Source organism: Rhinolophus sinicus, chromosome 7, assembly GCF_057876585.1.
Source record: "Rhinolophus sinicus isolate RSI-liver-muscle chromosome 7, RSI-T2T, whole genome shotgun sequence".
NCBI lineage: Eukaryota > Metazoa > Chordata > Mammalia > Chiroptera > Rhinolophidae > Rhinolophus > Rhinolophus sinicus.
This window is the reverse complement of record NC_142507.1, coordinates 38,712,208-38,726,136: the sequence shown is the minus strand read 5'-3', so window position 1 is coordinate 38,726,136 and position 13,929 is coordinate 38,712,208. Positions and strand designations below refer to the sequence as shown.

At 32.0% G+C, this 13,929-nt stretch overlaps 1 protein-coding gene across 6 annotated transcripts in view; it reads left to right on the top strand.

Moving 5' to 3' along the window:
* Positions 1-13,929, top strand: part of COL11A1 (collagen type XI alpha 1 chain) — a 199,717-nt gene that overhangs the window by 156,875 nt on the left and 28,913 nt on the right. For all 6 annotated transcript variants that reach the window (XM_088799462.1, XM_074318647.2, XM_074318650.2 and 3 more), the window contains 8 exons: positions 1,973-2,026; positions 3,617-3,670; positions 4,992-5,045; positions 9,135-9,188; positions 9,808-9,915; positions 10,204-10,257; positions 10,891-10,944; positions 11,959-12,012. In XM_088799462.1, the coding sequence (XP_088655588.1) occupies positions 1,973-2,026; positions 3,617-3,670; positions 4,992-5,045; positions 9,135-9,188; positions 9,808-9,915; positions 10,204-10,257; positions 10,891-10,944; positions 11,959-12,012 (486 nt within the window). The remainder of the gene's footprint in view (positions 1-1,972; positions 2,027-3,616; positions 3,671-4,991; positions 5,046-9,134; positions 9,189-9,807; positions 9,916-10,203; positions 10,258-10,890; positions 10,945-11,958; positions 12,013-13,929) is intronic.

The following is a 13,929-nucleotide window of genomic DNA, read 5'->3' as shown; positions in this document are numbered from 1 at the left end:
ACAATCATAATAGATATAAATAATAATAATCTAATATTTTGTTTAAATGACTTGATTTTCAGTTTGATGTTTACTATTTGTCTACATAGGAAGGAGACACACAGAATGAGAGTTCTTGGCCTAAATTCGTTCTTTTATTTTATCACTTAAGTGGCAAATTATTTTAAATTAACAGACCTTAAAAGAGACTCTTCGTGTATAAATTACTCCCTAGGAGAAAGTTAGGAGATATGAAAACTGATTAACACTGGAGTGCCATTTAGTGTTTAATTGATAATGTTTAATTCTCCACAACAAGAGAATTTGTCTCATTATGTCTCCAATAATTTTAGTAATAAGAACGTTCTGTCTTAATCAACTCAAACTATAATCAAACTTCATCAAAAACCAATGACTATTTCAATATATTTTTCTGTTGGGAGGTTCCTATTGAGCTAATATTAGGAATAATCTTATGCATAAAGAAAAGATGGCGATGCAAAGCTGGGCCTGGTGTAGCAATAAAAGAAAACTGAGAACTGTTATTTATATACCATTCAATTTAGGGATCCCAAATTAGATGCAGTCTCTACTAAAGAGGTGAAAATCTGGATAAAATATAGGGAATGTGATTGTTAATTAATATGGTGTTTACAAGAACTTAATTATGTCTAAGTTGCAATTCATACTACTAAACAAAATGGACTTAAAATGAAATATTTAGTTCATCTGTGTTAAAATTTACTTGCATGTTTAAGAATTTAAATTTGTGTGCTTCATCAAAGAATTAGAACCTCTGAGGTTGTGGACCTTGGAATCTAAAATCTTATCAATCTGTCCAGGTAATTTTTAAGCAGACTAAAATCTGAAACACTGCCTGGCTATTTCCTCATAGGAACTTCTCTAGTAATTCTAGAAACTACCATCAGATGATAGCAACTGTCTGAGAAGTAGGTATGATAGACAATTTTCCTAGATATCTAGCTGACATTTGAGAAGAAAAAAATGAAATCCTGGTATATGTTGCTCATTATTAATCAGTAATTAAAATTTCCAGTCATTAATTTGGCAAAATGAATATATGCCAAATTTAAAAAAAAGGTTTATAAATATACCTGGTAAATCACCCTCTTTCCACGCTGAGAGTCATGTGGAATTGGTAGGTCATAAAAACAGTTTAGTGGGTTATTACCATGATTGAAAAATTGAAATATAAGAGGATAAGTAAAATAGAATAAACGTCAAAGATGTATGTACTATGTACTAAAAATAAGTATTACTTTTTAAAACTCATGTTTCAACTATTTTGCATGGGTAGGTTTAGGGAATAATAAATCGAATGTATTTATTACTATAACATAGAACCTCTCCTAAGCAATTATATGCAATTGAATATCAAAGGAAATGGATTTGAGAGAATAAAGGAAGTATAATAATCAGGCTTTATGGCCTTGTGGATTTTTAAGATTCAGAAGTGGAATTAACAGGTCAGAAATTCAGAAGATATTTATCACCCTGGAAATGTATTGGAATACTTATTTTCAAAAGAGTTTTGTCAAATTGGTATCTAACTGTAAAAACCTCACCTGTATAGGATGTTCTAAAATAATTTGGGACAAGATTTTTCAGAAAATCTTTAAAATGGCAGTCCTATCTATTACTCATAAAAGATGGAGCAAATGATTAAGTGTTCATAAATTCCTGGACTAAATTATATATTTAGTACTTGTAACTAAAACCAAACAGTATAATGGTATGCAAAGTATACATTTTTTTTGGTAAATTTAGTATGAGATCTTTTCATATGCAGTCAGTACTTACTTGCATTATAAGTATTTTGACATATGATAGTTTCTGAATCTTAATTTCCATGTTAATTTTAATTTCAGACTTAACTTTATGTATAGTTCTAGTTTTACATTACAAATTGGTCAAGAGTTTCTTTTTAAATAGGAGTGACTTTTATTATTATTTTTTAATTGTATTTTCGTAGGGTCTGCCAGGCCCACCTGGTGAAAAAGGTGAAAATGGGGATGTCGGTCCTATGGTAAGTTTTTATTTTTAAGTACTTGATAGATATTATGAATTTCTACATTATTAATACCTTTCTTAAGATTCATTAATATGAACAAAATAGTCCTAAAGGCTATGATTTTTCAGATTGATGCCTCCCCTTTCCTCCACCCATCTTCTACCATTGAAGTCTCTCATCATCTTGAATCTTTCTTTTCTTTTCTTTCTTTCTTTGGAGTCATTTTATATACACATATTGTATTTGTTAGTTGATATATTGTAATACATATTTTTTCATTTCTATGTGTGTATATTATTGAGGTATGTATGAATGGCCACACTTCAGTTATTTGTTAGTACTTAGCTCTGGACCTTGATGTGGAGCAACTAAAGAATAGATAATAGTCACTAAGGATTTGGATAATAAGCAAATGTTAACACAATATTAAAAATTGATTGTATTTTGAAACAAAGTCTTAATTTAATAAAGAATTCTGTCTTTATTAGAATGTTGTGACATGATAATTTCCATTAATTGACTCTGGCTTCCTGCTCTAAGTCTAATAGTTCAACTGAAAATTTGAAATACATGTATTTCTTTATTAAGCACTACATTGGGTAAGGAAACAATTAGGCAAGGTAATTGAAATTAATAATGAAATGTAATTAATACATTTCCTAATTGCTTCTTTCTTTCAATAAACATTGCCTCATTTTTACTTCCTCAAAATACATTTGATATTTTTACAGTTGCATGTTAGGTTTTATTTTCTTCAAATAAGATACGATGCTTATCACAATAAACTTAAAAACAAGGAACATAGTAAACGTTACTGATTCATAACTGGTTAATACTCGAAGCAGCATCAGGTACATAGCAAGCTTTTTTTTTAGATGTGATTGCTATGTTTACTAACTATTAATTAATACATTCTCCTTGACCTATGATAATAGCTAATAGTAGACAAGCCTTCAAGTATGACATTAAAATGAACTGTGACCTTTAAAAAATAATAATGCCCTCGTATTGACTACAGACTAATCACAACCTTGAGGTAAGGGGTTGTGGCCGTCAGTATTTTATGAAAAATGCCCAAGGCATTGATAATGCACTACAAGGAGAGAAAAACCATTGTTTTTAGGAAGACAACTGAATAGTTAACCTTATTTCAATTCTAACATAGAACATGAGAGCTGACACACACACACACCAAAAAACCCCAAAAATATACAAATAAAAAATTCTCTATACAATTAATGAATTCTAAATCTTCTCATGTACTATTTCTTGTTCCAACTTTATGTTCCTTTTATACTCTAGCATTCTAGCATATTCTAGCATAAAATATTTCTGGTTCTATTATGAATTCATTATAGCACATAGACTTTTCTAATTCTTAATCAAAACTTTTCCCTGCAGTCCTAATTTCCTGGTAGCTATGTGTAAAAAATAATTTGCTAATGTGATGTTATATCCATCAAGAATGTCTTATAACCCTGATATGCTTCACTGGCTATGATTTTACAGGCTGAAACTTCTCTTAGTTTTCTTAATAAAAAAATGAAAATATCAGAAATGCATTTGAGTCTGGTCCTCATAACCCTTAATTTTCATCTCTTACAGGGTCCACCTGGTCCTCCAGGCCCAAGAGGTCCTCAAGGTCCCAGTGGAGCTGATGTAAGAACTGTGAAATATGTTAATTATTTTGAAGTTATGTGGGTGTCGGCATCAGTGAATGGCAGTTGGTATCTAAAATATAATAGAGATAGTTACACTATTGTTAAATGTTTATGTGTACAAGAGCTCAAGGATCATCTTCTCACTTCATTTCATTTTACAGGAAAAGAAACAGGCTTTAATAGGGAACTAATCACAAGTATAAAATAAATACAAAGTTCACACTAAGTATATATTTATTGATAAGTGAGAAATATTAGCTATAATAACCACGTTTGTTCAGTTCATCATACTTAGACTGTGACTTGCATATAATAACTGTTCAATGCTACTGAATTATTTCAAATTTAACCTTTATCTCTTACAATTGCATAAGGAGATGGTTTGTAATTGGCTTTGGTTGTACTGGCCCAGGTCTGTACTCCAAACATTCTTTATGTATACATCTATAATCAGTAACTTTTATCTGAAGGTTGTACATTTTGTATTTTAACTCTATAAAATATGTTAGCATGATAATATGTGCATTTCTTACCATGTAAAACGTTTCCTCTCTATTGTACAAAGATGGTCTCCCCCAAGGTTGGTAATTAACTCACTGTTCCAATATTACAGGATTTTGAAATGTAATGCCATATTTATCTTGTTGTTACTATTAACAGATTTATAGACTTTGATGTGATCTCTTCTTTTGACTTCACCTGTTTACAATAAGCAAGACATTTATTCTTGTCGTTATTGCTCTTCTGTTATGCCTGCTTTTAATTCTAGCAGGTCAGAGCTGGATAAAATAGATTAGAAGCAGATGTACTAAAAGAGCTGTTAGTGTTTAATCCCTCTTAAGTAATTTATGGGCTAAGAGATGGTTTATGTTGTGTTTTGCATGGATTACATAATTCTTAATCAGGGTCATATTTTGTCTACAAAAATGTACGAAATCATCCTCTAACTATGACATGTTCAATGGTCAGAAAGATTGAATTTATGTTCTGAGCATGAACTCTCATGACTAGAGTTGGAAATTCTCCTACCTTATCTTCAAAATACTGGTGAATATGAAAATTGATTTAATATAATTAAATTATATGCTATCCAATTAATTTGATAACAATAAAGGGCACCATTTTGTTTCATCCTTCAAATGACTTGGGGTATTCTTGCATATATTTCTCTCTCTTTGAGAACAACTATATATATATATATATATATATATATATATATATATATATGTATATATATATATATATATATATATACACTTATGAATTTATTATTTTATTACGAGAACAAGGATAACTATGTTTCTTTTCCTATAATGTAGGGACCACAAGGACCCCCAGGATCCATTGGTTCAGTTGGTGGTGTTGGAGAAAAGGTAAGGAATGTAGTGATATACAGCTTGAAACAACAAGAATTGAGGGCTTTGATAATATTGGCTAATATTTTAAGTGCTTCTAATAGTACTATCTTTCTAAGTGTTTTACACATAATTATATGGATTGCAACTCATCAGCTCTAATAATTAAGCAATTAGAGGTAAAATGATTTTGAGATATCGTTTTTGATTGCCAAGTATTGTGCAGAGTGATGTACATGGATTATTTCTTTTAATCAACACACCCACCTTGTGATGATGGTATTGTTATTACCAGCATTTTACAGTTGACAGGGCTGAAGTTATAGAATTTCAGTAATTGCATCAAGGTTTTGTCATTAGAAAGTGACTAAGTCAAGATCTACTCCAGCCAATGTATGTCTGAGTAGACTAAATGTCTCTAATAATATTCATTACTGAAAATAGAAAAGATTGGTTGATGTAACTAAAAAAGGGAAAGGAATCCTTCCAATTACAAAATAATGAATAACTCATTTTGTCATATTTGGAGTTATGTTTTTACTGCTAATAGTATGACCTGTCTTTGGCACTTTTCAAAATGGTTGGCATGTGCCATAACATTTGGGCTCAGAATAGCTTCCTTTTCTTATGATTTCTTATGAACATGATTTCATTTCAAATATCTGCTCTTCTTTTTTATGAAAATGTCAAAATGATTGCCTGATTTATTATTTATTTCTTAACAGACTTTTCGAGAAAATTGACATTAATATTTGCTTTACTTAAAAAATAAAATACTTGCCAATTGCCAGTTTTGAGGGATGAAAATTAAATTTCAAACCATAAAATATTATATAGCATAAACAATGTAGAAATTTCCGGAATTTACTGGTTATTAATTAAATGATATCAGAAGTATAAACTTATTGTAGTCATAAAAAGGTCTGTTATAATAGTTTAGTGGTTAGCAGAGGGTAAGGGGGGAGGGGAGTTCTAAAAGAGGGTAAATGGGGTCAAACATATGGTGATGGAAGGCGAACTGACTCTGGGTGGTGAACACATAATGTGAGAATATAGCTGATGTATTACAGAATTTTACACCTGAAATCTATGTAACTTTATTAACAATTGTCACCCCAATAAACTTTAATTTTAAAAAAAGTTCTGTTCTCAAAAGTATTTACCATATAATATCTTGTATTTAAATTCATTTAATTAAAGAATTCAGCACTCAGAGAAAGCAATGTAATAGGATTAGAATATAGTATCTTGATGTTTATTTCTGCTCAATACCCACAGTTTGGTATTTTGATTGACGAATGATTATTCAAATAGTTTCGTAATTACTAAATTTGAAACATTTTAAAGTTATCTAATTCTTCTAGCATTGCCTAGGTTTTTGATTGATGAGCTCTTTGTTTATATTCTTAAATTCAAAGTTTTGTGTTGAAAAGATGCAGATGAGATGGGGGATGGAATTGAAAGAACATTTTTCATTGAGTTCAGTTGTAATACGAAGAACAGCAAAAAAGAACAGTGAACTGATGGTGTCACTGTGTTAGACAGGTGAAGACAGCCTCACACCTTTCCTCTTTCTATCTTTGCATCAGCCCCCTTTGGCTCTAATGCTGACTACACAGTTGTGAAAACTAGTCTCTAGTTTTAGTTTTACCAACGTAGCAAATTCTAAAACCATTTAACAGCCTTTTCAGCTTCCTTACTGGTTTCCTAAAGCTTTTGGGTACAGTAGAAACAGTTTTAAGTACTTTAGTTATATCTTTTATCGTTTTATCTTCTGTGTAATTCTTGGATAAACATGGATGCCAGATGCTTGGAGTTTTGGGAAACTCCCTTTCCATATTGATTCCATTTATTTAAACCCTATCTGGAAACACCTTGCCAACTCTGAATCTCAAGAGAATGATTCAGTAAATCAGGATGGTGATTCGACTTTTTATAATTAAAATGTAGCAGATTCTAAATTTATTACATTAAAAATTAAAGTTTCATTTTTCTCTATAGTAAAATTCTACATGACATGCAGGATAGAAATACAACTCTAATATATGTTTTTTTACTTCAGAATCTGGGGTAATATAATTTGCTGTATATTACAGATTTCTGAAATCAACTTTAATTCTAGCTGAATACTTCCCGAATTCTATTTTGGAACATTTATTGCGAGTCACTAATTTAATGAAAAGAGATAGGGAGACACACACACAGAGACAGAGAGAGAGAGAGAGAGAGAGAGAGAGAGAGAGAGAGAGAGAGAGAGAGAGAGAGAGGCTAATATCCTTTAGTTATGATGTATTTTGCTTAAATATGTTTAACCCGTTTTCCATATAATATATATTTACTATAGATTCTTCACTTCAATCATCACCTCAAAACACAGATATATATATCAGAACAGTACCTCAAGATTTAATGCATATTTTATGACTTTAGGCATACAGAGTAATTTGCTGTCCCTTCTGAAGGGAGCTTAGCCTGAACAAGTGTGTTACATGAGGTGTGATGAAAATATATGGTGAATGTTTAAATAAAAAAATATATTACAGTAAAAGAAACATTGCCATTAACCCCCCTCAATGTACTTACCCTCACTTAAAAAACACTTATTCCATTGTTCTTGCCAGTTTTTGAAGCAGTTCTCGAAGTCCTCTTTTGTGACTGTCTTTAGTTGCACTGTCGTGGCTGCTTGGATGTCCTGAATCAATTAAAAGGTTTACCTTTTATGGTCATTTTGACTTTGGGGAAGAGCCAGAAGTTGCACGGTGCCAGATCTGGTGAATAAGATGAGGACACACCATAATATTTTTATTTGACAGAAATTTCCATACCAGAAGCAATGTGTGACATCACGAAATTTCAATTTGTATTATTGACAAATAAAAATTATATATATTTAAGGTGTACAACTTTATGTTTTGATATTCATACACATTGTGAAATAATATGCACACTTAAGCTAATTAACATATTCATTAACTCACGTGGTTATCTGTTTTTGAATGTGTGGTGAGAATATATATATAAAATCTACTATCTTAGCAAAATTCAAGCATCCAGTACAGTGTTGTTACCTATAGTCACATTGCTGTGTATTAGATCTCAGTAACTTATTCATCTTGTGTGTCTGAAATTTTGTACCCTTTGGCCAACATCTCCCTATGTCCACCCCCCCAACCTCAGCCCCTAATGACCACCATTCCACTCTCTGCTTGAATGAATTTGGCTACTTTAAAACTCACATCTAAGCAAGATCATGTAGTATACTGTATATATTCCCTATATATACAGCACTTAACATGGACATTTTACAGTTGATATGAATGACAAATGACAAGTTTTATTTTAAAGATGTAAATAATGACAAAAATATCACATATATCATTCTCAGATGCTGAAGGTGTCATTGCTTTGTAAACAATGTAAATGCAATATATTACTCATAAGGTTTGACAAAGATAACAAGATATTTGGTACTCAAGAGAAAAAATAATTTGCACACAATAATACTAATAAATTTCTAGAAACACTTGATATTATCCATCATTATGCAGATTATTCAAGAAATAAAAATATGTCCATAGTCTCAAACTAAAATTTTATTTATACATACTAGCCTTACCCTTTTTTACTTTGAGACTGCACATATTTTTATAGTATTATTAAAATACTATCAAATTATTTGCTTATTTGTTATAATCATGATAAGTTGAATTTATAATTTGGTACAAAAACAATTGAAATTGTTTACTCAATAAACTGATTGAAATTATGATATGAATATTGATGCAGCACAGATACACAATTTGTTAGGAAACATGCAGCTGTCTGTTTCGTGTGTTTTGATGGTAATTTTGGTTAATGCTCCTGCCATTAACTAACTAATGAGAATCATAGCATTCAGCCAATCCAGTTTTGTCTCCGTATCAGAGAAATAACAATATTGAGATTAGCAATAGGAGAAGTTCCTCCCTCTTATTAAAGTTTTTCACTGCCTTTTAAACACATAACGATTTAAGAGCGAGCCTAAAATTCCATGGTCATCATTGAAGGCACTTTTACAAATGTAAGACATCATTTCTGTGTTCTGATACTCATTTGATTTCTTTACAGGGTGAACCTGGAGAAGCAGGAAACCCAGGGCCTCCTGGGGAAGCAGGCACAGGAGTAAGTGCTGTCTTATTGGCAATGTAGGGGGTTCCGAATTTTCTTTTAGGGCATTTTACACATGTAACAAGTCCTAGCTATAATTCCTAGTTATTTGCTTTGTCTTTCCAACCTATTAAGAATAATCACAAATGCAGAACCTTTTGTTTAATCATTTTACATATCCTCTGCATATTTTGATTAACATAGAACTTGCAAAAATCCCACTTGCATAAGTTAGAGCATTAAAGCTTGGCTGTTTATTGTATACATTTTTTTGGTGGACTGTCCACAGAAAGACACAAACAAACCCTGCTACAGAAACAAACAAACAAACAAACAAACAAACAAAAAAAGAGTTGTATTAGGATTGTATTATTCTAATTTATACTGGTTTAAACCAGGAGTGAATTTGACCCCCAGAGAACGTTTGTCAATCTAGAGACATTTTTCGGTTGTCACACTTGGAAGAATGGTAGCTGTTGGCATCTAATTAGTAGAAAGTAGTGGTGCTATTAAACATCTTGCAAGGCATAGGACAGCCCCCTGCAGAGAAGTATTGTCTGACCCAATATACCAAGGTTAAGAAACTCTGATCTAAAGTTTGTATGTTAATCATTCTTTTTCTTATGTCTCTTAGGGTCCCAAAGGAGAAAGAGGAGAGAAAGGAGAAGCTGGTCCACCTGGTGCTGCTGGACCTGCCGGTGCTAAGGGACCACCAGGTGACGACGGTCCTAAGGGCAACCCGGTAAGTCAGCTTGTCCTCTTTCAAGTGGCACCTACATCAAAGCCACTTTGGAAGTTTTCATATATGAGAAATCATGAGACTCTGTCCCATAGCTGATGAGACTGATTTTTAATCATTTCATATATTCATAAGCATTATCAATTGATTTCACTTTTTAAAATTTCACAGCAGAAGTGAAATAATCTCATATGGTTTTATTATGACTTTTACTTCTTAAACTTCAGAGTATCATGACTCTATAAAAAATATTTTTCATTTATTTCTTTTCCTTTAAAAACATCACTCTAGGGTCCTGTTGGCTTTCCTGGAGATCCTGGTCCTCCTGGGGAACCTGGCCCTGCAGTAAGTATCATGGATAAATAAATTATTTTGGTGGGGGTGTTCCCAAGGCCTATTGTTAATAATTAAAGAAAAGTCTTAGTTAAGTGAACCCTCAAGAAGTAGAAATAGAAAACAAACTGCAATCACAACTGTAGCAATAAAATCCATGTAGTTGGAGGCTATTAGCCCTATGTTGCACGATAATTCTCTTCATTTGGGTTAGTTTTTCAGACTTTGCTGGGTTGTACAAACGAATTATCTAAGTAGCAGCATTACTGTTATTTCAAAGTTACAGGATCTTTGCTTTGGTCTCAGCCTCTTGTGTAATGCAAATCCTGTCTCAAACTGCACCCTATTTGTTCATGGTGAAAGGATGCACTGGCCTTGTATACTGATCATATCCTCTTCTATTCCTTATATTAAGAGTTTACTGTATTTTAAATTTGATGTGGTAGCAATTTCACAAATCTCTATGGAAAGACTGAGAGATACCACAATCCTTAAAAGAACAACTGAACGAATACAATGCTACTTTATTTGTCCATCTGGTAATAATTTACTTCAAGGACTAAGATAATATATTGTATCTTTTTTCTTATAAAAGTGAATGAATAGTGAGAAATACCTCAGTTCATTTTTTGTTGCCCGTTACAGGGTCAAGATGGTATTGGTGGTGACAAGGGTGAAGATGGAGATCCTGGTCAACCGGTAAGGAAGCACACTATTTTTATTTAATCTTTTTTACAAAACCGGAAATAATAAACCTTTCAAAAGCATAGCAAAGTATGTGCACATTTTTCTGAAAGAAAATATATTTGAATTCCAGTTCAAAGTCAAATTTACGTGGACTGTTTTTTATTTGATGTGATTAAGAAATATAAGCAAAGCCTTCATAATAAAAAATAAATGTAGTCATATCACACTAATGATTTTGTCAGACTATATCGTATTAAAATATTTATCCATTTCTGTTAAATAAAAAAATATTTTTAAATCACAAATAAGACTGAAACGAAGAAAGCCAGGTTATCAAGCTACGTATCATTAACATGAATTACTTCAGTTACTAACCTAAATGAACTCAGGTTGTATTGGCATTTTTCCCCCCAGTTTGGTAATGACACAGTAGTGGACTTTGGCCACCTGGGGGTATTTAGGGAGATCACTAACTTATTAATAATTAGGAGACAAAGACAAACCACACCCCTATCATAACTTTGTCTATAGAGCCATCCCCACTGGGAATTTTGCAGCTGGAGAGATATAGGCTTATTCTGTGCTTATAAGACGTGCGGGTCATATCCCAGCATGTTTCATACTCCTTGACATAAAAATGCTAGTGTTGCACAAGAAGAAATTTAAAGGTAATAGTTTTATGGTTTCACAAATGTGTATGATATGAGTAGAATTATTAACAATGATTTTATTAATTAGTATGTCTGTTGGATACCTGTCAAATATAAATCAGCACTTTTTAAAGAACAGTTTTAAGTAGACGGAATTTGATTCACTTTCTTCCAGCTATGAAATTTTCAATATGAATTTAGCAGTTCTAAGTATAGATATCTAGAGAAAGGTTAGTTGTCTGAAATAGGGCTGAGTTTTTCCAGGAAAGATAGATGTGGGGAAATGAAGAAAGACTGGCTGCAGTCTAGATTTTGAAAAATGCTTGGGCCATAAATAACACTCAATTGCTTAAAAAGTATTTTTCACGTTTTATAGGGTCCTCCTGGCCCATCTGGTGAGGCTGGCCCACCAGGCCCTCCTGGAAAAAGAGTAAGTGTTTAAAATTCTTTGTTTGAAACATCCACTCATTATCCAGTATGTGTATACATTCATATAATTTATGTTACGTTGTAGGCAGCACATTCTAATGATGCTAAAAAATATATAAGTCCTAGAGAATAGGGTAATTTCTTAAATTTGTCGAAATACTTATTAAAATAGATCACATTTTAACTGACAGGTTTAATCTGTCACAATGAAAGGTAGTTTCCCACTTCTGTGCTTCGGTCTCCCCTCTGTACACATGTTATAAAAGACTGATGGTTCCCTGAACTTTGGTTCCTAGTGTGCTACAGGGAGATGGAATGTCAAAAGTCCAGTGCTGCCTGAAAAAATTCTCAAAACCAGAATGCAGGATCAACGAATGAGCTCAGGAATCAGCAAATAATGTCAGATTGCTTTATACTGTCAAACTTCTCTGATTTGGAAATGATGGCAGAATTTTAACAAAGGACTATAGTAAAATATAAATAAGTAGATCTTCAAAATACTGGCTACAGCAGATGCTAGGAGCTTGACTTTACTGTCTTTTTCTTACTAGTGTACTGCTTTTATAATAAAGTAATCTCTGTTGACCTGCCTCCTACAGCACTTACATCCATACGCTGAGTTCTCCTACGCCTCCTTTCGCCTGTTTTCCAACCTATTCATGAACAAAATTTGTGTTACACACACAAGTATATTTCTTAGGTATAAAGCGACTGTGACCACTGTTGTTTATCAATACTAGCTTTATTATAGGGGTATTTTAACACTATACATCCTCATATTCATAGAACGTAAACAGGTTTTAATTTTGTCTCTCAGTAATATGAATTTGAGTAAATATTTACAAACATTTTTCGTTGACAGAAATGAATTTATAGTAAGTATCTTCCCTGAATAAAATTTTCTCTTCATTAACTAATTGCCTTTTTTACCTTTGTTGTTGTTGTTGTTGTTATTATTATTATTATTATTATTATTATATTTTTATGTCAGAGCCCCAAAGCATGGTCTTGGTAGAAAAAATGTATTCCAAAACAATCACTGGACTATTATTCTTCCAAAGTAATTACAAAGTATAAAATGATTTTGAAATCTATTCTCTATTTCTGCCAGCAGTCTGAATGCCCTTAAAACTTTCCAGATTGATAACTATTCTGTCATTTCAGACCTTTTAGAAGAACAATTGTATAAAATGTCTTTGAGAAATCTCTTCTGAGAAAATATGAAATTATGTTTTCTTTCTCCCAGCCTCAACTGATGGGATGCTCTTTAATGTAGTGGCTCAGAAGGCAATGGAATCAGACGACCTGACTTAACTGAGCTCTGCATTTATTTCCTGTATTACCTTGAGCAAGTTCCTTATCCTGTTTTTCAGAGAGCGCTTACTACATAAGATAACTTATATAATACAAAATAATAATATATGTTCACATAATAACTGTTAGCCCCTCGTAATGAAAGTCACTGAATATGAGCACAAAAAAGTTATCATCTTATAGGTATAAATTATAAGGCTTTTGATACAGAGGGAATTAAACCTCCTTTCAAAGTGTGGTAGCCACTAAAGAAGGAGAGACTGTATCAAAATCTACTTTGAATATATTAGTGTATATATTGGCAGCTTCTCAGTTTATTCTGTTATTCAAACAGCAAGTGCTATACAGTTTAATTTCATTTTTAAATATGTCAAACAAATTATTTGCCATCTTTGAAAAATTCAACTAATAAGTACGATTTGGTATTTGGGATGAATTTTCCTAATATGGTGACAGAGTTATAAAATGAATTAGTTTCTTTAGCTATACGGTAGTTGATCACATGAATTACTAATTTTGAAAACAACTGATTTTGAAATATAAAAGTGTAATTAATAAAAATAATTTCCTAGCGAGTATGAATGGGAGCATGCAAAATAAAAAT